The sequence below is a fragment of the Rhinolophus sinicus genome, chromosome 1 (assembly GCF_057876585.1).
Source record: "Rhinolophus sinicus isolate RSI-liver-muscle chromosome 1, RSI-T2T, whole genome shotgun sequence".
NCBI classification, from domain to species: Eukaryota; Metazoa; Chordata; class Mammalia; order Chiroptera; family Rhinolophidae; genus Rhinolophus; species Rhinolophus sinicus.
This window is the reverse complement of record NC_142501.1, coordinates 210,793,272-210,816,967: the sequence shown is the minus strand read 5'-3', so window position 1 is coordinate 210,816,967 and position 23,696 is coordinate 210,793,272. Positions and strand designations below refer to the sequence as shown.

The window sequence follows — 23,696 nt, the reverse complement described above, 5'->3', positions numbered from 1 at the left end:
GTCCTAACAGCTGTCCTAACAGTGAGGTGCTGTCTCATTGTGGTTTTGATTTGCATTTCCCTAATGACTAGTGACGTCGAGTATTCTTTTAATATACCTGTTGGCCATTTGTATATCTTGTATGTCTATTCAGGTCCTCTGCCCACTTTTTAAACTGGGTGATTTGTTTTTCTCTATTTAGTTGTAAGAGTTCCTTATGTATTTTAGAAATGAACTCCTTATCAGATCTATGGTTTACAAATATCTTCTCCCATTCCGTAGGTTGTCTTTTCATTTTGTTGACTGTTTCCTTTGCTGTGCAGAGGTTTTTTTGTTTTTTGTTTTTTACTTTGATGTTGTCCTATCTGTTTATTTTTGCTTTTGTTGCCTGTGCTTTAGGAGGCATATCCAAAAAAACTCATTGTTAAGACTAATGTCAAGGAGCTTTACTCCCTAAGTTTTCTTCTACATGTTTTATGGTTTCAGGTCTTATGTTTAAGTCTTTGATCTATTTTGAGTTATTTTTGTGTATGGTATAAGATAAAGGTCCAATTTCATTCTTTCGCATGAGGATATCCAGTTTCTTATTTATTGAAGAAACTATCCTTTCCCCATTGAGTATTCTTGGCTCCCTTGTCAAAGATTTGTTGACTGTATATGTGTGTGTATTTCGGGGCTCTCCATCCTATGCCATTGGTCTACATGTCCGTTTTTATGCCAGCACCACACTGGTTTGATTATTATAGCCTTGTAGTATAGTTTGAAATCAGGGAATGGGGTGCCTCCAGCTTTGTTCTTCTTGCTCAAGATTGTTTTGGCTATGTGAGGTCTTTGGTGTTTCCACATGAATTTTAGGATTTTTTTTTTTCTGTGAAAAAATACCATTAGAATTTTAATAGTGATTGCATTGAATCTGTAGATTGCTTTGGGTAATATGAACATTTTAACAATATTAAGTCTCCCAATCCATGAACACAGGATATCTTTCCATTAATTTGTGTTTTTCAGCAATGTCTTATAGTTTTCAGCATACAGATCTTTCAGCTACTTGGTTAAATTTATTCGTAAGTATTTTATCGTTGATGCTACTATAAATGAGATTTTCTTAATTTCTTTTTCTAATACTTTGTTATTTTATAGAAACACATCTGATTTTTGTATGTTGATTTTGTTTCCTACAACTTTACTGAGTTTTTTTGTTTGTTTGTTTGTTTGTTTTTTAGTTTTAACAGGTTTTTTTGGTGGAGTCTAAGATTTTCTATATACAGAGGGTGCCAAAAAAATATATACACATTTTAAGAAAGGAAAACTGCATTAAAATTGTAATACTCAATATATACCAACAACAAAAGATGAATACAAGTCACATTTGACTTTTGCAATTACGAGAGGTGCTCAAAGTGGTTACCATCAGCGTCCAGACACTTCTGATGACAGCGAACTACTGCTTGAGCAACGCTGACCAAAGTGTCCACTGTATACCTTTTTATGGCACCCCCGGTATAGGAACATGTCGTCTGCAAACATAGATAATTTTACTTCCCCCTTTCTGATTTGGATGCCTTGTATTTCTCTTTCCTGCATAATTGCTCTGGCCAGGCCTTCCAGTACTATGTTGAGTAGAGACGGTGAGAGTAGACATCTTTGTATCATTACTGATCTTAGAGGGAAGGTTCTCAGGTGTTTTTTTGCTTTTTGTTATTGTTTTGTTATTGTTATTGTTTTTTGTTATTGTTTTTTGTTACTGTTAGCCTTGGGCCTGCCATAAATGGCCTTTATGCTGTTGAAGTACATTCCTTCTAATTTGCTGAGAGTTTTTTCTTGATCATGAAAGCATGTTGGATTTTGTCAAACGCCTTTTTTTGCATCTGTTGAGGTGATCATATGATTTTTATCTTTCATTCTGTTAATGTGGTGTATCACCTTTATTGATTTGCGTATGTTGAAACATCCTTGCATCCCAGGGACAAATCCCATTTAATAATGATCCTTTTAATGTGCTGTTGAATGTGGTTTGCTAATATTTTGTTGAGAATTTTTCCATTTATGTTCATCAGGGATTTTGTTCTATAATTTTCTTTTCTCATAGTGTCTTTGTCTGGCTTTGGTATCAGAATAATGCTGGCCTCATAAAATGAGTTTGGAAGTGTTCCCTCTTCCTCAGTTTTTTGGAAGAGTTTGAGAAGGATTGGCATAATTCTTTAAGTGTCTGGTAGAATTCACCAGGGAAGCCATCTGGTCCTGGGATTTTCTTTGTTGGGAGATTTTTTAATTACTAATTCAATCTCCTTATTTGTTATTGGTCTGCCCAGATTTTCTGTCTTAATGATTCAGTCTTGGTAGGTTGCATATTTCTAGGAATTTATTCATTTCTTCTAAGTTATCCAACACTAGGGGCATAATTGTTCCTAGTATTCTCTTATGATCTTTGTATTTCTGTAGTATCAGTTGTAATGTCTCCTCTTTCATTTATAATTTTATTTATTTGACTCATCTTTCTTTTTTCTTAGTTTAACTAAAGGTTTGTCAACTTTATTAATCTCTTCTAAAAATCAGCTCTTAGTTTCATTAGTCTTTTCTATTATTTCTCTAATCTCTTTAAATAATTTCTGCTCTAATCTTCCTTCTTTCCTTGTTTCTGCTAACTTTGGGCTTCTTTTTCTAGTTCCTTGAGGTATAAATCTAAGTTGTTTATCTGAGATCTCTTCTATTTTCTTAATAGACTTTTACCACTATCAACTTCCCTCTTAGAATTGCTTTTGCTACATCACATAGGTTTTGGTATGTTGCGTTTCCATTTTCGTTTTTCCCAATATATTTTTTTATTTCCCTTTTGATTTTTTTTTTTAACCCATTGGTTGTTCAGGAGTGCATTGCTTAATTTCTACACGTTTGTGAAATTTTCTACTTTCCTCCTGTTCTTGATTTCTAATTTCATACCATTGTGGATGGCAAAATACGTGATATGATTTCAATCTTCTTAAATTTGTTAAGACTTGTTTTGTGGTCTAACACAGAACCTATCCTGGAGAATGTTCTGAGTGTGCCTGAGAAGAATGAATGAGCCAGTTCAGTGAAGAGCTGCAGAGCTGAAAGCTGGAGTGAACACCCGCCGAGTTAGTGTGGCGCCACGCTCAGCTGTATGTTCCCTGGATGAACAGTAACAGCTGCATCTACACTAAGTACATTCCTTAGTTTAGGAGACCCCTGCAATCCTAGACGTGGAGAGCAGATGGGAGGAACAAGGCCTGCGGCTGAAGTGCAGGTACCATCCTGTGCAGGTCACTGTGCGTCAGGCCCTGCAGACCCTCACCGAGGGCCAGCTCCACGTTTCTTGCTCGTCAGCTTGAGCAATGCTAGAAGCTGGGCTTCTCCCCACAAGTGCCTCACACAACCTTGCTTCCTCTTCTTGCCTGCCCCCATACTTTAAGACTGGAATACATTAATCGGGGGGTACCACTGGCATCCCATTCAGAGAAGAGGAAATCAAATGGAACTTTTCCTAAAGCAAGACACTGGGTTGACAGCTTATGTGATGAAAGGCAGAGGTCTCCCAACGTTAGGGGGGTGCAGGAACGCTCTCTGCAACCTCCACCCAGACGTGTCCCATGAGCAATGATGCATGAGTGCCTGCCCCCCACAGCACCCACTCCAGAGTATCACAAAACACTATTGGTCTCTCTCCCCCCCACTCACTCTCACCTCCCTAGAAGGGGAGAAGACGCCCACCCACTTGATCAGAGCCTGACATTCATTCGCTGAGCCTCAAAAGGCAAGACTGGCTGTATTTTCCTGCTTCCTGTGCCCATTCAGTATGTGCCGCCTGAATGGCTCAGTAGTTCTAAGCCTGGCCGCACCTTACAATCATCCGGGGAGCTTTCAAAAGATGATGCCTGGGCCCTCGTCTCAGCTCAATGAAACCCAGCTGAGCGGGGTCCCGGCGCCCATGACCGGTAAAGCCACCCCAGTGATCTGGTGCTCAGTGAGCTCAGAACTACCAAGGGACAGCTGTGCACATCCGTCCGGGGTCTGCTCACCACACTCGTCCTACTGCTGCAGCCACATGTGGGTTCATGGATCCCACATCTAGATTGAGCTGGAGCAAGAAGGTTCTAATGTGGCCTGGAGTCCAAGCCAAGCTTTCCAAACCTGCTGTTGGCAGAACCGTGCAACGAGGCATGGGGGTTTTTGCCAAGACATTAATAAAGCAGCACTCTTGCATCTAGCTCGGCGCCCCTGTGGATTTGTTCCATCGCCCCACCCTGGAGGAGAAAAGCACCGTGGGAGGGCCCCAGAGCCATGGCGCCCTCCCAAACCACACAGGGAGGGTTTCAACCACCTTTAAAAATAGAAGAGCTTATTTCGGTATGTCTTGGCCAGTTCTACTAGTGACTTTAGTGGTTTACCACATAACCATAGAAGCAAAGTGATTATAAAAATAGAAAGAGATCTGGGACCAACGAATTTTAATGTCAAGTAGAAAGCAAGGCAAAAAAAAAAAAAAAAAAAGAGCAGAGAAATGCAAATCAAAAGGAGGAAATGAACATATACACTGGAGAAGGAACGTTCTTCAATGTGTCAACAGTTCAGGTTTTGTTTCATTTAAAAACATACATTTAAAAATCTAAGAACTAGACATTAGTCCCATTTTACAGATGATGAAACTGAGTCTCAATAGATTGTCCCCAGTCCTGCAGCCAGTGACGTGAGACTCAAGTTCAGGCCTCCCTGTCTGGAGCTTATCTATTCTTACAGCACCATGCAGCCTCTCTAAAGAGGTTTAGCTCTGAGCTGCCTTTCAATCAGCAGGGAGAGAATGAGAGCCAGATACACAATTTTCATTGTGAGGATGAGGGAACATTCCAGTTCCTCAGGAAAAACAAAGTATTTTTCTCCAAGCACTAACTTCAAAAAAAGCATCACTCAGGTGGAATCAGAGAAGGCTTCATGGATGAGTGGTAGGCAGGGTTTTGTGGTGCAACTAGGAGCTCACCAGGTGAGCCGGGGTGGGAGAAAATTCAGAAAAATGGAACAGCACATGCAAAGACCTGGGCAGCAGCCTGAAAGTGCCTGGTGTTGGAGGCTCCAAGGAGTCGAGCTCTGGGGGAGTACGTGAGGTTAACGAATTTACTAATGTTGTAAAGCTTAATGAAGCTGAAAACCAAGGAGAGTGGAGAGAAAGTATAATTTAAAGAGGAGGAATAGAATCTGATTACGGTGGGACCCACGAATTTGGAACATGCAGTAATTCAGAGAGGTACAAGAAAGCACGTGAGGAGCTGAATTATAACAGAGGCAAGACTGGAGGCACCAATAGGTTTGCAAATATTCACGAGTACAAGATCACATAGCAACAAAGATATGCTAATGACAAGCACTTAACGTATTCATGAAAACAGGTCCCAAGGTACTGCTCCAGCCTGCACCTTATTAGGCTTTCTACTTTCTGCAATGTTGATCTACCTGCCTCACTTGGGCCATTTCTGTACAAATAACCATCTTGTACCCTTAATTAAAATGACACTCATTGCATGCCCTGACTTGAGCTGGACTTGTGACCGAGAAGGGCAGCCTCCGCCACCAATGTGAATTATAACGTCCCATAAACAATTTCCGTAAGAGCCAAGACTCTCTTCGAGATTTAACATCCAGACACAAAACCTGTGCCTGGCTCGTGGTTCATCAGAAATCTCATTACTCCCAATACAGACCTCAAGGGTGTGCACTAAATGGAAATTGTCAGAGTGGTGTAGGTTGATTTTCCTTTTCACTGCACCACATTCAAAAGTGCATAATTAGAAGGGAAAGACAGGATTAGCCAGCTCTGTATAAATACTGTGTGTGGCAGGAATTTTAAACCAGCCTGACACCAGGATTTGCCGTTGAGTCTCCCACACAACCTGCACCAGCCAAATGCAGAGTGAGGATGTGGTATATGGATGTAAAGGCCAAGCTCCTGCACCGGGGCTCACAGGGTCCCTCTGCCTACTGCCTTCTTCCCCCTCTTTCCTGCTTCCTATAATGCTGCCTCTTCTTGGGGATCGAGTACGACTCCATCACCCCGTGGCTTGTCCGGATGAAATATGGACCACATGGCCGAGTGCACTGGGGTGGGAGTTGTGTGGGGCCCATTTGTACCCCTCACTCCTGCCAAACTGCCCACAGTGAAGCTTTACAGCTTTCCTCCACTTGTTCTTCAAGACCCAACTCAAATCTTGACTCAGAACGCCTTTACGGAACTAATGGCCAATAATCTTCTGGGGGAAAAAACATCAGTCTTACTAGGACTCAAAGCCGAGTAGCAAAATGACTATAAGGCACCATCTCCTTTTGTCCATCAAATTAGCTGGTGAGAAGTTGGTGAAAAGCATTCGTAGAGCTTGTTTGTCAAGTGGTTACATTCTGAAATGCAGTTTCACTGTATAGTTCAAAAAAACCTCTAGGTCCTGTGTGTTGACTTCTAGGAATTACTATTTTAAGCAAACAATTAGGGATGCAGACAAGGCTTTCTAATCATATAATAGCTAACTTTGAGATTTACCCTTTGTTGGGCACCGTGGCCTGTTTCACACTGGCTTTGTGGAATTCGCACTCTATGCAGCAGAACCACCCATCGCCAGACGTGTCAGGATGACACAGGCTGGCACATGTCAAGCCCTTTAAGGAGAAACTGACATGCAGAGAGAACGCAGTAAATTGCGATATTGCTATGACTGCCATCGTTATTTGCTGAAAAAACAACAACACATGTTCTACCGTGAAACGAAACTAAGTGGCATGTACTCCAGGGGGGATGATGGACGGTTACCAAATGGAAGAATCTAATGAACCAAATTCCAAGGTCAAGGAAACCAAACACGAGCATCACGATGATTCTTCAACTGGCATCTGATAAAATTCCCAAGATACAAAAGTCTTAGAAAAACAAGAATGAGAGGATAACACCCTTCAGGTTAGCAATGCAACCAACCACGGGAACAGGTTAAGAGGGAAAACGACTGGAAAAGCAGAATATGTTCATTCTTCGTTCAATTACTCACTCAATTACCATTATTTCTGGGCATGGCCACCCCAGGCCTGTTCCCCCGGGAGGCACAGCCAGGAAGGGAACATGGTGTGGAGAAAAGGGGAGAGGAAAAGGCTTGACCTTGACCTTCAAGGGCCCTGGGGCCCCACCTACTGTGTTGTGAAGGTGTCCCTAGCCGAGGTCTCGCTGGGGACCCAGTACAAGAAGAAGGATCCTCAAGGTCCCTTGTGATTTCCTGTGAAAATACCACTATTTCAGACTTAAGACCTTGCAAATCCCCACTCTACCTTTGATGAGCAATGTGGCCCTTAAATTGATGCTGTCATTTACCGTCACCTCTCAAACTGTTCTCACCACAGAAGCACAAGTGGCCCTTTATCAGAGAAGGAGGCTTTCTTGAGAGCGGGCACGTACCACCTTCTGTTTCCTATGCCTAACTCTTCACCTCCTGAGGCACTGCCAGGCTCTGGTGGGCTGGGGGAGGAGTGTGGCTCCGGGGGAGCACACGCAGTACTCCTTTCCTATCTCCTGTAGTGTCTGTCACCGGCCTGGGGCACAGCCGCTAACACACATGAGGAACGGATCGCTCTTCCTTAACCATTCATGTACCGCCTTTGGTTTTACCAGGTCTGGCAATTAAGTTCGCGAACTTGTTGCAACAATATTGCTCACCTTTTTTTATATCAGAGGGATTCTTCATTATGAATTTGTACCAACCGGACAAACAGTTCACCAAGTTGACTATTTGGAAGTGCTGAAAAGGCTAAGTGAAGAAGTTAGACGGACGACCTGAACTTTTCGCCAGCAATTCATGGCTCTTGCATCACGACAATGCACCAGCTCACACAGCACTGCCTGTGAGGGAGTTTTTAGCCAGTAAATAAATCACTGTATTGGAACACCCTCCCTGCTCACCTGATCTGGCCCCCAGTGACTTCTTTCTTTACCCAAAGATAAAGGAAATATTGAAAGGAAGACATTTTGATGACATTCAGGACATCAAGGGTAATATGACGACAGCTGATGGCCATTCCAGAGAAAGAGCTCCAACATTGCTTTGCAGGGTAGACTAGGCGCTGGCATCAGTGCATGGCTTCCCAAGGGGAGTCCTTCGAAGGTGACCATAGTGACATTCAGCAGTGAGGTATGGAGCACTTTGTCTGTGATGAGTTCATGAACTTAACTGTCCATCCTCGTACAAGTAGAGGTTGATTTTCATTGAGCTCGTGTTTCTTTTGATAGGATCACAGAGTCTGGGTCATCCTCCCTGCTCCTCAGAGTTGGCTGTGCTTGGGCCCAGTTCTCAGCCCACAAAGCAGGCCAGGGGCTGTCAGATCGCAGACTCACAGAGCAGGACGGACAATCTAGGCTCCTGGCTATCAAAACGGTTAAGGAGCAAAAACCCTTCCTTCAGCGACAGCAAATGTAGAACGCGAACACATAGAAAATGCAGAATGAGGCTGGACAGAGGCCTGGCCCCTGCACATCCGACCCCATCAACTCACAGTGATGCCTCAGGAACTTCCTGGACCCCCTAGGACTCTGGGGAAGCCAGGGGAAACCAAACCTCTTGGACAGAACCTAAGGCCTTCAGTGCACAGCTGAGAAAACTACAGCCCACAGAAGGAAAGTGTCTGATTTCCACATAGAAGGTAAGATCCCAATGGCAGGTCTCAGATGTCCTTCAGAAATGCCTTCACAATGTCAAACAACTTTAAGTGCACCAGCTAGAACTATGAAGGCAGTGCCACGTTCTAGAAAGTGTAGGCTCTGGAGTCAGGCAGGCTGGTGTGAGTCCTGGCTCCAGCCCCCCCTAAACTGTGAGGCCTGCACAGTCAATAGCTCAGTTTCTCTGAGCCTCAGTTTCCTCATGTGTAATGATGCCTGCCATGCCGACCTGCCGTGAGCAGTCATTGCCATGGAACCCAGAGGGGCCACTTCCTCAGGGCGTCTCCCCGATGCCACAGAGGGATGCCAAGGTCTTCTCAGTTCACAGGCTTGGAGTTTCCTTCTCAGCACTTGCTAGAGTCTTGGATTCTCCATATTTTTATGACTATTTGAAGTTTGCCTGTCTACCTGTCTACACTGGGAAAGGGGCGCACCAGGTCTGTTTTGCTCTGTGCATGTCACCAGCACTCAGGACAGTGCCCCTGCGTGACAGGGGCTCGCTAAAGAGGTGCTGAGTGAATGACCTCCCATGAACCCAGAGGCAGTGCCGCACTGGGGTGCAGGACACCCCATGGCTCTAGTGGAGCACACGGACCACTCACATCAGGGCCATTGAGCCTCCCTTGCCTCAGCTGTCCCCTCTGTGAGCTGGAGAAGCAGAGCACCCCCGACAGGGCGCTGGTGCAGAAGGAACGAGCCAACCAGGGGGAAGCACTGAGAATGACGCCAGTCACCCGCTATTAGAATCGCTACCACCAGTGGTAATAAAAGGTGACTTCCCTTTCTCAGCTTCGTAAACTGACTCTGGGTCAGAGGTAGGGAGGTGGAAACACTGTTTGCTCTGTCAATGTTGGCACAGAGGAGCAAAATAATTTCTGTTGGCTTTAGAGGACTAAAGGTTTGCTTTTGGTTTTGGTTTCCAGATCAGCGTGGGTCAGTGTATGAACAGTCAAGTGAGCCGGCCCCTCATGGCCCCTGCATATAATCTGTGGGGGGCGGGGGGCTTTATTTATTCAACCCATCCATTCAGCGGGTACCTACTGAGCACCCATCTGATGCCCTGACATGGTTCTGAGTGCTGGGAATAGGGTGGGGAAAATGCAGACAAGGGTTCCCGCCCTCGTGGAGCCAGCCTTCTTCCGCGTGTGTGTGTGTGAAGGACGCATACAAAATAAATAAGTGAAATGTGTGTGTTACAAGGTGGAAAGGGCCACGGCATATAAAGCCCGGAAGTCAGTTAAGGACTGCCCAGGCAGCACGATCAGAGAGAGAGCTCGAATGGAAGGCAACACTTGACGGAGACGTGAAGGACGTGAAGGGACACACCTTGCAGGTGTCTAGAGAAAATTCTCTCAGGCAGAGGACACATCAGGGGCAAAGACCTGAGGGGCGCTGGGGCGGTGGGCGTGTGCCTGGATTTGGGAGAACATCAGGGAGGCTGCCACATGACTTTCAGAAACTCAAGGAGCAAAGCCACCAGAGTTTCCAATTTAATTAAGCTCACTACAGCAGGTAAGTGCTTCCCATTAAAACACATTACTAGATTGGTGCAAAAGTAATTGCAGTTTAAAAGGTTAAAAATTGCAAAAACCAGAATTACTTTTGCACCAACCTAATACATTCTACAGCAATCTTTGTGTCTCTTTCTGGATGGGAGCTTAACGTGAACTTGCCCGGGCACTGAGCAGCCACTGGCTTTATGTGTAGTCCTTACGGGTATAACCAAATGCATTGCCTCCCACCAGCAATCTCACACGCGTAAACTGTTCAAAGAACTTACAGGTTGTTATTCATACTTCGGTTTTCCTCAGAAGGAAGTATAGGAACGTACACATCACTAACACATAATCCTTTCCAAAGGGCTTGCATCCACCGGGCCCCATTTGATCCAGCCCTCGCAGAGCACGGAAGCTCTGCGGAGATGGAGAGGCTGTCTCACTCACGTCCTGTCACCAGTGTTTAGCACAGTGTTTGGCATCACAAAGGCCCTTACCGAACGTTCAATGAATTAACTTCTTGAACATCAGATGCTGGGAATACGGAGATGAATATGGCCTAGTCCCATTCCCCAAGCAGCTCACTGCTAACGGAGGAAATAGACATAAAAACACGTAAATCAGCTGCCTTGTGCCGGAACTGAGTCCCGAAAAAGCACTGCCCGGGGGTTGTGGGGGGCAGTCCTGAGGACGCTCGATGGGGGAGGTGATGCCTGGACAAACACTCCAAGAAGGCAGGAGCATATGGCTTCTCTTCGTCTCTGTGACCTGAGAAATTAAGACAGTGCCTGGTACCCAGTAAAGGCCCAAGGAATATCTATCTGACGCGTGAACACTTGTGGGAAGACGAGCTGAAGTTCTCACAGTGAACAAAGGCGGACACTGTTCCAGGCAGAAGTAAAAGCATGTGCAAAGGCCTGGAGAGATACAGACAGCAAGACGCATTTCAGGTACCTCTGATCAGGTAGCATGGTGGGACACAGATGTACCACGATGGCAGCAGGGGTGGTGTCGGGAGGAGAGCGTGACATCATGTCAGAGGCCAGGTCGTGGACAGACACTTACCCTGGGGGCTGTGGGAACCATGGCAGGGCTCTCCTCGGAAGAGGGGTGTGCTCAGACTGCACTTGGATAAGACCTGCCCTGTGCTCTGAACTAAATGTCTGTGTCCTGCAAAACTGTGTATCTTGGAGACCTAGTCCCCACTGTGATGGAAGTAGGAGGTGTGGCCTTTGAGAGGTGAGCAGGCCATGAGGGGGGAGCCCTCGTGATGAGATTAGTGCCCTTGTCAGAATAGAAAGGTGATCTCTTTCCCCACAGTGAATTCACTGCAAGAAGACAGCCATCTCTACACCAGAAAACGGGCCCTCATCAGAAACCAGCCCTGCTGGGGCCCTGATTTCAGACGTCCCCGCCTTCAGAACTGCCAGAAGTAAAGGTCTGTTGTTTCAGCCGTCCCTGTCTAGGGAAACTTGTTACAGCAGGCGAGCTGGCTGACACACCCTGTGTAGGACAACTAGTGATATGTAATCTATGTAACCCGCTCAATGTGCAAATTCTAGTTGGGAGGTTATAGCAATAGTCAAGGCCGAAGACGATTGTTCTTATGGAAACGAGGCTGCTTAGCAGCTGGTGACTATCTGTGAAGGGCTCTATCCTTCATCTAAGGTTCCCTGGGCTCCCAGTGCCTGTCCTCCCGCACCCTCCTTTCCTGTCCCCCTGCTTCCGCCAGGGCAGCGCCCCCTGTAAGCGGCTTATGTAGTTTTACTTTAATCAAAACTCTCAATGCTTTAAAAAAAAAAAATTAACCATTAATTGAAGTGGTTCTTTCTTGACTTAGAGTGGCACATAGATCTGTGTCTTGACTCAGTCCATCGCTACTTAGGGAAGGTTCCAGAAACATACACTCGCTGTGAGAACTGTTTACACTGAGCCCAGGTGTCTGTTCCCATCCTATTCTGCCAGGTGTTCATTCCCACAGTTACTTCAGCAGTAAGTTGGGCAGGGAAGGCACCTGCCCAATTTTAAACAAAACATTTTAACAGCTGGTCTAGTAACAACAACCAATCAGGTAAGTAGAAACGGATTTTGGAAATACAGTCTGAAAATACAAATGAACTACCCACCTACTGCCATTTATTTATTCAGGATAAAAACCTGGTACTAAAAGCTCAAGACTCATCTTCCAAAGGCAGCATGTCATCAGGTCCACTGCTACAAGAGAAGGGGACAGCGAGCGGTCCAGCCAGAGGCTACCCTGAAGAGCAGGGGTTCATAAATCCACACCAGTGTGGGTCCCGGCATATGTCTGGTCCTTATAGCAACGCTGGTACATAGGTATCCTTTCATTTAACCTTAATAACTACCGGAAGACCCTATTCCAGGCAGTCACTTTGAGGGTAGGGCTTCAACAAATGAATGGAGGGCGGGGGACACAATTTAATCCATCACAGCCTCAGAGCCTGAGGGAGGCAGAGCTGAGATTGGATCCTGGTAGGTCAGATCTCAGAGCCAGAGTGTTAAAATGTTCCCCCACCTCTGCCCTCCCCTCGTCTTCCACTCCCACCTCCGCAGGGCTCCCGTTAATGCACCCCCCTCACTGGGATGTGATTTCTCTTTCATTCCTTTTCTCCTTTGCCCTGGTTGGCTTAAGCCCAAGAGTACACCACAGCTTCACTTCAGAACAGGTGAAAATACTGCACTTGAAAACTCAACCTGGATAATCACAGGCTTCAGAGCACACATCAGTCATCCTTTAGACAAAATTGTCATGAACACTAATCCATGCCCAGCCTTCGACTGTGCCAATTATAAAGCATGTCAGCGAAAAAGAAGAATGCGAAGGGGCAGAGTCAGGATTTCCGAGGCTGCGATAATTCACCCTCTGCGTAATGAGATGAAGAGCTGGCGTATAATTAATATAAGGCGGTGGTGTCCTTATGAACCACCAAGCAATTCCACACGCTGCTCCCTTCCCACCCGGCCAAGAGACGCAGCCAAATACAAGCCCAGCCGGAAGGGCTCCACGCAGGGAAAAAGGGGTGGTGGGCTAAGCAGGGAAGGGCCGGAGCCTTCTCACAGCAGCTGTGGTAAAGGGGTTGCAAGGATGGGCCATGAAACCAGATAGCCTGGGTTCAAGTCCCATCTCCTCCACTTACAAATGGTGGGACTCAGATACCCTATCTGTAAAATGGGGATAATATTAGGATGGTAGGAAACTAAAGAGGCTGTTAGGGAATTAAAAAAAAAAAACCAAAAAAAAAAACATGAAGAAGACTCTGATCAAGTACCAATAAATGCCAGTGCTCATTTCCCTACAAGAACTAAAAACCACAGGCCCTGTGGGATTGTGTCGAGTTTGTCTCAATTCAATTGATTCAGTCAAGGTAAGGAGCTCCTCTGAGCCCTGCTTTCCCTCAATGAGAAATGAGACCAAAACTCTCCGGCCGTTATGCAGACTGCAATACAAGGGTATAAGGTCTGAGAAACGAGCACTGATCATGTGGCACAATCCACTGTCTTCTGGAAACAGCTCCCAATCTCCCTCTGGAGCTACCCCTCCCTCATTCTGTTTCCGAGACCAGGTGGGAACAATCTTCCACTGCCTCCCCCACTGCTTCTGGAATGGGCACGCGATCCACGCCAGGTCAGTCCTGCCAGCCCGTGACCTTCAGCCTCTGCTGCTTCGCTCGGAGGAGAAACTAGAGCGGCCAGCAGTTAGCATGAGTCGTGGCTCTGAAAATAAAGCTAACGCAGGGGAAAGCAGGAGACAGACAGATATCAAGTCATCTGGAATTCCACTTTTTAGTTATAGACCCAAGAAATTCCCTTTTGGGCTGAAGCACGTTTAAGTTTCTGTCCCCTATACCTAAATAAGTCCTGGTAACATACAGTGTACAAAGTACTCACTACTGACCAAGGGATTGTCACTTACAGCTTGAAGGAGCTATCTATCTATCTATCGATCTATCATCCATCCATCCATTATCATATATATGTGTGCGCAAGCGTGCACATGTGTGCACGCACGCACACACATACACACACAGTTCTATAGTGAACATTTTCATGTACAGGAAACATACTTTCATATCTTTTCCTCTCAGTTAATTCTCGAAACATTCCTAGCAGTAGACAGTATTATTATCTCCATCAACAGGTAAAACATTAAGGCCAGAGAGTCTGAGAGGTGACTGCAAATCAAGCAGCAGATCCGCTCCTTTCTTGCTTACAGTGGGAACACAATGCCATCAGAGCCCAACATGTGCAGAGTTTTCTTATTTACCCAGCACTTTCATGGAATTAAGTGGTGTCTGTCATTAACCTGTTGGCATCTTGGAGACCGTGGACAGAGCATCCAAAAAATGGTGCCTCAGAAGGGACTGCTCTGATGTAACCCCGCTCTTCCAACCCACGTCCCAGCCCTGACAAGCATCCGATCCCCTTGGCCCACTCTGAGGAATCTCCTCTGTGAATGTCTGAGCTCAGAGAGCCTCGTCTCAGTATTATTTACACTGCAGATAACTAGAAACAGCCCTCCATGACGTATATGATAGGATTAGGGTTAGATACCTTGGTGAGCTTCTCCAAGGGGAATGCTATGTACCCATCAAAAAGGATCCACAAAAACTTTACAGTCATGAAATAGTACTTCGAGAAGCCCATGAATTTGAAGAAGCAGAATACAAAATGTTATGCATGTGACACACATCGATATAAGAAAAACAGTACAAGCAGAACTACACACTCAAATGTAATCTGGACGTGGGCACATTCTGGCCGTGGTTGCCTTCCTCGGTGTTTCATTTTCTGAATTGTGCAATGAACGCTTTCCTGATTAGAAATTTACTTAAAAAAAAAAATTCCCTGTACAGCAGTCAAAACATGAAAGGGTTTATCTCCCCCAAAGAATGGCCATGTTTGAATCACTGCCAGAGACACGAAGAACTTGCCTTTGTCACTCAGACTCTCCTGTGTGGCAGTCTGGTTTTCCCCATGGAAATGCCACGTCTGCGGCATCTGCCAGATATGCCTCGATTTTCTCAAACAGCACAATCAATGTCCTGCCTTGTGCTGTATCATCCAAGGTTCGGGGTGCTTTTTTGATGAGCAATCGCAATAACTGGTGGTATTAGGAGTACAAGCTGCACTAGACACTCCCATCAGGGTCACCTTCATGTTCTTAAGATGAATGAGCAGTCAATTGAGATGCAGAATGAAACAGAATTTATTTCCTACAATAGCCTGTCCTCTCCCCCTTCAACAAAACCCAGCTCGGGACACATTTAGTCAGTGCCTCCCACGTGTCTGGGACTGTGCTAGATGCCCAGAAACAAAGAACCAAGGAACAGCCCTTGCTTTTGTAGGTTCCTGGCCTACATGCCTCATAAGCTGGAGGAAAGGCACACACAGGATTTGGTTAGAGGAAGCTGGTGAGCCGGGGAGGGGGAGGTTTCAGGAACAGATGTCACATGCCACAGCCCAGAGGCAGGGAACCACCAGCTGGGTGGCACTTCTCGGATGCGGATTTAAAGCAGAGATAATAACCAGGGATGGGATGGAGAGAAAGTTCCAGAACATGGATGCCGGTGGGCGTTGGGGGCTGGATTCAGAACTTGGAATGTAGCACGTCCACGCGGGGCAGCCATGCTGAGTCTTTCTTGCCCTCAATACTGTGTGTGTGATTTTCTAAAAAGTCAGACTCCCCTTAGAAGGCACTATTTGGCATTCTCTTATCACATTCCACATGTGTTCTCAGATCAACAAAGCCCTTCTCTTCTAGATCTATTTTCAACTCTGATTCACCAGGTAAGAGAACGGAATTAAAATTCAACATACAATTTCACCAGCAAATGCACTCTACAAAATATCCAAAAGAAGATCTGAACCCAGAAGATTTCGTTCCTTTCTCTTTACAGCACGAGATGCCATCCGGCAGAGCTGCGCCAGCGTTTGGCTGCGTCACGAGGAATCACAGGGGCCGCAGAGGGCGTCACTCACCACAGATTGACCAGGAAGGGATGCTCCAGGCCCTGCATGATCTGCAGCTCCCGGAACACATTCCGAACTTCGTCCCTCTCGATGCACTTCTGCTTGTTCATGTACTTCATGGCGTACATTTTCTTCGTGTCTCGCTTCTGCACGATGCATACCTGAGCGACAGCCAAAGGGGAGAACATTCAGGCCAACGCTGAAAAAGAAATGGCAGCCCTCCTGCATCTCTACTCCGGGGTTCGAGTCTGTGTTCTGAAAACCTGCCAGCGGAGCAGCTCGCGCTGTGTCACCCCGTCTCCGCGTCTGGAACAGGCACGGGACCCACGCCAGGTCAACCGTGCCAGCCGGTGTCCTCCAGCCTCTGCTCCTCAATTGGAGGAGCTGGACCAGATTCACCTGTTCACCAAGTATTTACACTCAGTCTCGGCTGGTACCCTAATTCTCTTTCCGGGGGACTCTGTCTGCCAGGAGAGCCCACTGTGGATCTGAGCAACAGACCGGCAATGCCACAGTTACCGCGGCAGGAGCAAAATTCGACCTGTGCTGGGGGTGGGCATCTAAGCCCCAGCCCCTTGTCCATCCAGTGGGATAAGTCTGGGGCTCCCGGAGCTCCCAGAGTTTGAGATTTTGCCCACGTGGGTAACTGGCTTGATGGCACCCCTTTACTGGCAGTCTTCCTGCCGCTCCTTCCCTGACTCACTTCCCACCTCACCTACCTGTGCTTTCTCTACCTCTCCTGTACTCTGTACCTGAATTCTTACCTCCGAGCCTGCTCCTGGGGAAAGACAAACTAAGACTCATGGGCACTGGGCCACAAAGGAGAGGTCACAGTGCAACGGTGACAGCTCCTGTGTATTCAGCGCTTTACTGCCGGCCAGATACTGAACGAACTGCTAATCCCCACAAGGCCCTTGTGAATAAAGCCACCATCTTCCCTGGAGCACGAGGACGCTGTCGCCCCAAGGCACTAATGAACTTGCCCAGAGTTCAACAGCCTGCTACACAGCAGGGCAGAGTCAAACCCACCAAGGTCTGCCTTTGGAGTGACTCCCTTACTGGGGGCAGCCGGGGGCAGAGTGGGGAGGATGGGTTGTCAGAGAATCTCTGGAGGAATTAACGCCAGAGGGCGAGCATGGCCGGATGGAAGGTGGCAAGGGCACAGGGCGAGGCTTCCAGAGGAAAGGCACATGAGAAAGGCGCAGAGCCCTAGGGCACAGCACGGAGTGAGGCAGGGCTGGAGAAAACGAGCCGGGCAAACATGAACTGTGTACCATGACCAGCCAATAAGGACGGCGTCATCCAATCTTCCCAACAACCCATGAGGATCTGTAGTCATCTCCTCCAGCTGTCAGCACAAAGGACCACTAACTGGATGGCTTCAAAAAAGAAACATAATCGTCTCATGGTTCTAGAAACCAGAAGCCCAGCATCAAGGTGTGAGCAGCGCTGTGCCCCTCCGAAGGCTCTGAGGGTCCTTCCTGCCTCTTCTACTTTCTGCTGTTGCCATCAATCCTTGGCATTCCTGGGTGTGCGGCGGTAGCCCTTCAACCTCCACCACCATTGTCGCATGGCCTTCTCTCCTCTGTGTGTCTGTGTCTCTGCGTCCAAATCTCATCTTCTTATAAGAGCAGCAGCCTACTGGACTCAGGGCCCACCCTAATCAGAGTGACCCCATCTTAACTAATTGTATCTGCAAAGACCCTACTTCCAAATGAGGTCACATTCTGAGGTGCCGGGGGGACACTGTCCAACCCACTACAGGTAGCTACTATCATGGCCCTCACTTGACAGGTGAAGGAAGAGAGGCACAAGGTTTTAGACCTTGACTCAGGACTCAAGCCCAGACTCTCCGCCTCCCCAGCCAGCACTTCTCAGCGATGACACTTCCTCCCTGAGGACAGGGCACATGAGAGAGAACACCAGGTCATGGGCCTGAGGACCCGGCTAAGGAGCTGGGGGCTTTCTCTGGGCATCCCAGGTTGCTCTTCTCTTGGAAACCGGACCCCTTTCAGCTCCGACGTGCCATGAATCTATCTGAGGCAGACATGAGACAATTTAAATACGAGGCTAAATTCTGAAGCCAGCTTTGATTCTGTCTCAGTCTCAGCCTCAGTCTGGACTGAGTTAGCAAAGCCCACCCTGCACCACCAGGGTGACACTGAAAGAGACTGAAAGAGACTGAGGCAGTGAGAGTGCCCATCAGTATGAGGGGGACAGTCAATATCATGTGAATTTTAATGCCTTAATTAGCAGAGTTAGTGAAACCTCCAAAGGGCTGTTTTTCCGGGCAGTAAAAGTGATGGCATAAAGGCCTATAGAACGTCCTTTTCCACTGAACTTGAAACTGTACAGCACTGGTGGCAAAGCTGTGCTGCTCAAAAGCACCACGGTGCCCTGGCTTTGTCGGGATCATGGCACAGACTTCTGGAGCCCTGGGCACAAGTCCCTGAGACCCATGTGTGCAGGCCAGCCATTCCACCCATTAGGATTTCTCATCTCTCTCACTTCTCATTTCTCTTCTCAGAAGACCCTGTGTCTGCCGGGGCTGGGAGTCCCCTGGTCCAGCTGGCTGCATCAGTCTCGAAGACCTCGGGCTGTGATTGGACAGAGTCTGTCCCACGCCCATGCTTCCAAGTCCCATCAAATGAAGACCTCTCTGACTCTTGTCATAACCATAACCATCATCATCGGTTATGACGACGGGCAAAGGTGCCCAGGTGACTCTCACCGCCCAGGGAGGGGCACAAGGAGGGTGACACTCACAGCAGCTCAGAGACTGAGGTGGAATTGGGAGAGATGCTTCAAAATTAAATTAAAATTCCGGCTTTCAAAGCAGAGCTAATGATTTGAATAGAGTTTAGAAGTCTGAAGAAGGGCTGTTGGTACAAGATGTAAGAGAGCTTGGAAGCTAGGATTTACAAGTAAAGGAAGACAGGTCCACTGATGGGGGTCTTGGCTAGCTCTACGATGATGAATGGGTGTGGCTGGGCCTTGACACTCTCCTAGGTAAACTGAGGGCTTGGATCTATTTTCTATGACCTCTTAGAGACACGCCATGTTTCCCAGGACACAGAGCTAAGCAGGCTGACCTGGGGTCAGGGCAGCTGGGCTCTTCTCCTAGCCCTCCTGCAGACAAGCAGTGGGGCCATGCACAGATCCCTGCCCCTGTGGCCTTGCTTCCTCATTGGCCAAGCGAGGCTGGTAGGCTGGTAGCAACAGCCAAATCAACCTGACCAGGATATAGAGGCTAAAATGAAAAAAAAAAGAGAAAAAAAAAGAAAATGTCTAATAAAGTTTATTGCACTGGGTAGAGACAAAGAAAGAGTTTGGGCTCTGGGATCACTGTGACCAGGGCTTATAGTCCAGCTCTTTGCTGTGTGACCATAGGCAAGACACCCAGCCTCTCTGAGCCTCAGTCTACTCATCAGTAAAATGGGAGTGATCTGTTCTTCCTCCCAGGGCTGTCGTGAGGACATGGGAGGGAATGTCTGCCAGGGCGAAGGGGCAGGTGCTACGATACCGGTACATTGCAGGCACTGAATGGAGGTGAGTTTTCTTTATTTCTCATAGGGTTATGCACACAGAATGCTCCTAGACCAAGGGCTCTCAACAAGTGGCAATTTATGATTACTAGTGATTACTAGTACTGTCATCACAACTAGAGAGTCATCTGAAGGAAGAGCGGGGTGTGGTGAGGAAGGTCTGCTCCCAGGACACAGGGTCACAGACCTTTCTGCCCCAATGACCCGAGCCGAGCAGGCCTGGGCAGCTCTGGGGGACATGTCTACTGACTTGCCAGGATGGCTTGAGCTGAGCCCTTCACGTGGCAAAACCAAGGAGTAAGGACAGTTGGGAGCAGCCCCCAGGTTTTCTGTCAGGCAGAACGACTGAGGCACAGGGCATGGAATGGAAAAAAAGTCTAAGAGGAAGGAACAGCAGGCTGTCATGTTTGAACAGCTATGCTCAGAAAAACAAACCCAAGGTCTGACCCTTGCCGCCGGGGCACGTCACCTTATTTGGAGAATAAGACACACACGGAGGAGAGGCAGACTGGAGAGACGATGCATCTATAAGGAACACCAAGGATTGCCAGCAATGCCAGAAGCTCGAGGAAGGGCATGGAATGGATTCTCCCAGAGCCTCCAGAGCTGGGAGAGAAAAACTTTCTGCCGTTTTAAGCCCCTAAGTTTATGGTACTTTGTCTCAGCAGCCACAGCAAAGGAAAACTCAGTCAATGTCCATCTGGCCATCCACCTGTGACCCCTCCACGTCTAAGGTGAGGTCTTCTGGGAGCAAGTGGAAGCAGCCCCACAGATGTGGGCTGATGAGTGTGGGCCCTGATACCTGGATCCGACCCAAGCCCTGAAGAATGAGGAGGCACTGAGAGCACACAACTCCCAAAGCAGCTGCTGGCTTGCAGCCGTGCTACCCAGGACCCACATTCCAGCCTGAGCCCCTATCCTGCGTCCTCTCTACATGAGTCCCTGCCACCAGAGCGATTTCTGGTAGAGCTGAATGCTTCAAACTTCAGAGACAGAAAATTTCATAGCGGAAGCTTCCTAACCGGCCAGTCCCCCCTCTGCTCTGGTCTTTGCAGATGTCCCTCTGCCTAGTGGGGACTTCCGAGAAATGGAAAACTAGAAGCGCTGCCAGGGCATTCCTTAGCCTCCAGGAAGCTGTCATGGTCCGCATGTTGGCATTCGAAGCCCTCCGTGCCCATGTCACCTAGAACACAACTGTGCACACACATCACACACACCACTCATATACAGAGAGGGCCAGAAATATGTATACACATTTTAAGAAAGGAAAAAACTGTTGACGGTAACCACTTTGAGCACCTCTTGTAATCGCAGAAGTCAAACGTGACTTGTATTCATCTTTTGTTATTAGTATATATTGAGTATTGCAATTTTAATAGTTTTTTCCTTTTTCAAAATGTGTATACATTTTTTGGCACCCTCTGTATACACACACACACAGATACACCATACACAGGCATACACCACACACACATCCACACACAGGCACACATACACACAGAGACACACACCACACACAACCCATATATATACAAATACACACACATGCACACACCACACACATGTATACACATACACACAGACAGGCACACCACCCATATAAGACGAGGTGTGATCAAAAACTATGGTGAATGCTGCTGCCGAGTCCCATCCAACAGAAAGGCAGGGTCTTCAATACGGGAAGTGGCGTGTCCAACCTTACTGTGGGACAAGTTTCAACTTGTTCGGTGCAGTCGGGTGTCAGCTACAGTTGTGAGAAGGTGTGTTTTAAAGTGTGTTGTAAATCATCCTCCATCATGACAATGCTCCGTGTCACACATCGCTTCTGGTACGGCAATTTCTGTCAAATAAAAACATTACGGTGTGTCCTCATCCACCTTAGTCACCGGATCTGGCACCATGCGACTTCTGGCTCTTCCCCAAAGTCAGAATGAATCAGGACATCGAGGCAGCCACGACAGCACAACTAAAGACATTCACGAAAGAGGACTTTTGGAACTGCTTCAGAAAGTGGCAAGAATGATGGGATAAATGTATTCGATGTGTATTTTGAGGGGGATTGATGGCAAGGAGTCTTTTACTGTAATAAAAGTTTTTATTTAAACATTCACTGTATTTGTTGATCACGCCTTGTATATATACAATATACAGACTTGCACACACTCATGCATACCACACCTGCACACATACACACCTCACACATACACCAACACACACCCTTCACGCCAACCAGCTACAGCCTTTGGAATTTCATTACAGTCTCCCCACCATCACTACCTCCTCCCACCCTGGCCTTCCCGCCCTGCGCACCCCACTCCGGCCTCTCGAAGGGCTGCACTGAGTACGCTTCCCAATGGGCTCCCACAGCCCCTATTTCTACTGTGCTGGTCATATGCTGGGTTATAAGTCCCCGTTTACTGTCTGACACTCAGACCCCTAGCACCATGAAGGCAGGGACCCTGCTGGCCTGGTCCCCTATTAACCCCTGAGCTTTCAGGGTCTCATCCATGTGCACTTGTCACCTTGGCCCTTGACTCCCAGCACTAGCATAGTCCATTCCCTCTGCTTACAATGCCCTTCCCGCAGGCCTTCCCCTGCCGCAGGCATCACAACCTCCTGACCTGAGGGCCCTCCTGGCCCTGACCTCCAGGCCTGAGCTCAGATCCACAGAGGAACTACAATGTCATTTCCAGCTGGGTCCGCCATGCCCTGTGTGGCACGGGCAGGTGGGCAGTCCTTCGTGCCTATTTACAGTGTAGAAGGGGGGGGGGCTTCCAATCCTCCCAGCTATAAATCCCATGGCAACCACGTAATTGAGGGAATCTGCGAAACCTAAGCAGGTTTTCGGCCTCATGAACTCACGACAGGTGTTCCAGAGGGAAGTTAGCCCTCCTCACCAAACGGCGCCTCTACCCAAGTCCTGAGAACATTCAACATCAAAACAGAAGAGGTGGGCTGCAAGCAGCACCACTGCTCCTTAGCAGGGCAGCTCAGAGCACTTTCCACGAGAAATCACAGCTAATGAGGGGGGGGAAGAGCCATTTGGTCAAAGCCACCCAAGCTGCTGAAAGGCAAGCACCCAATTACCATTCCTCATTAGTCTAATTCACTTAGGAACCGATGTTATCATTATTAATTACAATTTATTGGAACAAAACACGTAAGTGCTCGCTATTACAGTGTGGATGTCAGGCGATTTGCTGTAAGAAAGGCATGTGGCAAGCACACCACACATCAGAAATTGGGGAGTGGGTCCCACGTCAGGTGAGAAGGGGGCTGCTGCACCCTGACACCTTACACTGCATGGCATATGGAGGTCTCCAGCCAGATTTCACACTCAGAGTGCTGAGGGTGTCAGTTCTGTGGCACACCCAGAGCTCTGGGAGGGCCTGGAATTCCGTACTTTTCACAAGCTCCCTGTGGAGTCTGATGTACAGACCAGTTGGCAGTCACTGTGCTAGAATCTTCAGGAAAGTCTTGTCTGGTGCATCTGCAGTGACCTTGCTGGTCAGGACTCTAACCCCGCCTTTACAGCTCAGTAAGCCAGCTCTGGGGGACTGAGGACCCCAGGATCAGAGAGGCAGGGGCCCTGCTGGGAACCCAGGACTCTAGCACTGCCGTTCTGGGGGCCAGGCTGGACTGCCCCCCTCTTACCTGACTCAGCTGACCTCCCCTACACGGCCCACCCCACCCCCAGCTAGAGTGTGCTTAGCAAACATTACTGAAAGAATAAACAGCTATAGTGTGACAATAAAGAACTACGATGCCAGCAGGAGCAACATCCTGGGAAACAACTGATTTGGGGGGGGAATCAGGATTAAATATGGTTACAAAGGAGAGTGATCGTGCTGGGTACTATTGTTCAAATATCCTTAGTTGATGGCGAGACTGTCTTTGATGGACGAGGACTGTTAACTACCCAATTGCATCCTCCCCTTCTCCCTATAACAGGATGACAATTTTCTTCAAGGAGGCAATGTGATCCATTAA

General features: G+C 47.6%; 1 protein-coding gene across 2 annotated transcripts in view; it reads right to left on the bottom strand.

Annotated features, from left to right (window-relative positions):
* The window catches only part of STK32B (serine/threonine kinase 32B), a 263,966-nt gene that overhangs the window by 165,339 nt on the left and 74,931 nt on the right, over window positions 1-23,696 (bottom strand). For both annotated transcript variants that reach the window (XM_074321189.2, XM_074321198.2), the window contains exon 3: window positions 16,171-16,322. In XM_074321189.2, the coding sequence (XP_074177290.1) occupies window positions 16,171-16,322 (152 nt within the window). The remainder of the gene's footprint in view (window positions 1-16,170; window positions 16,323-23,696) is intronic.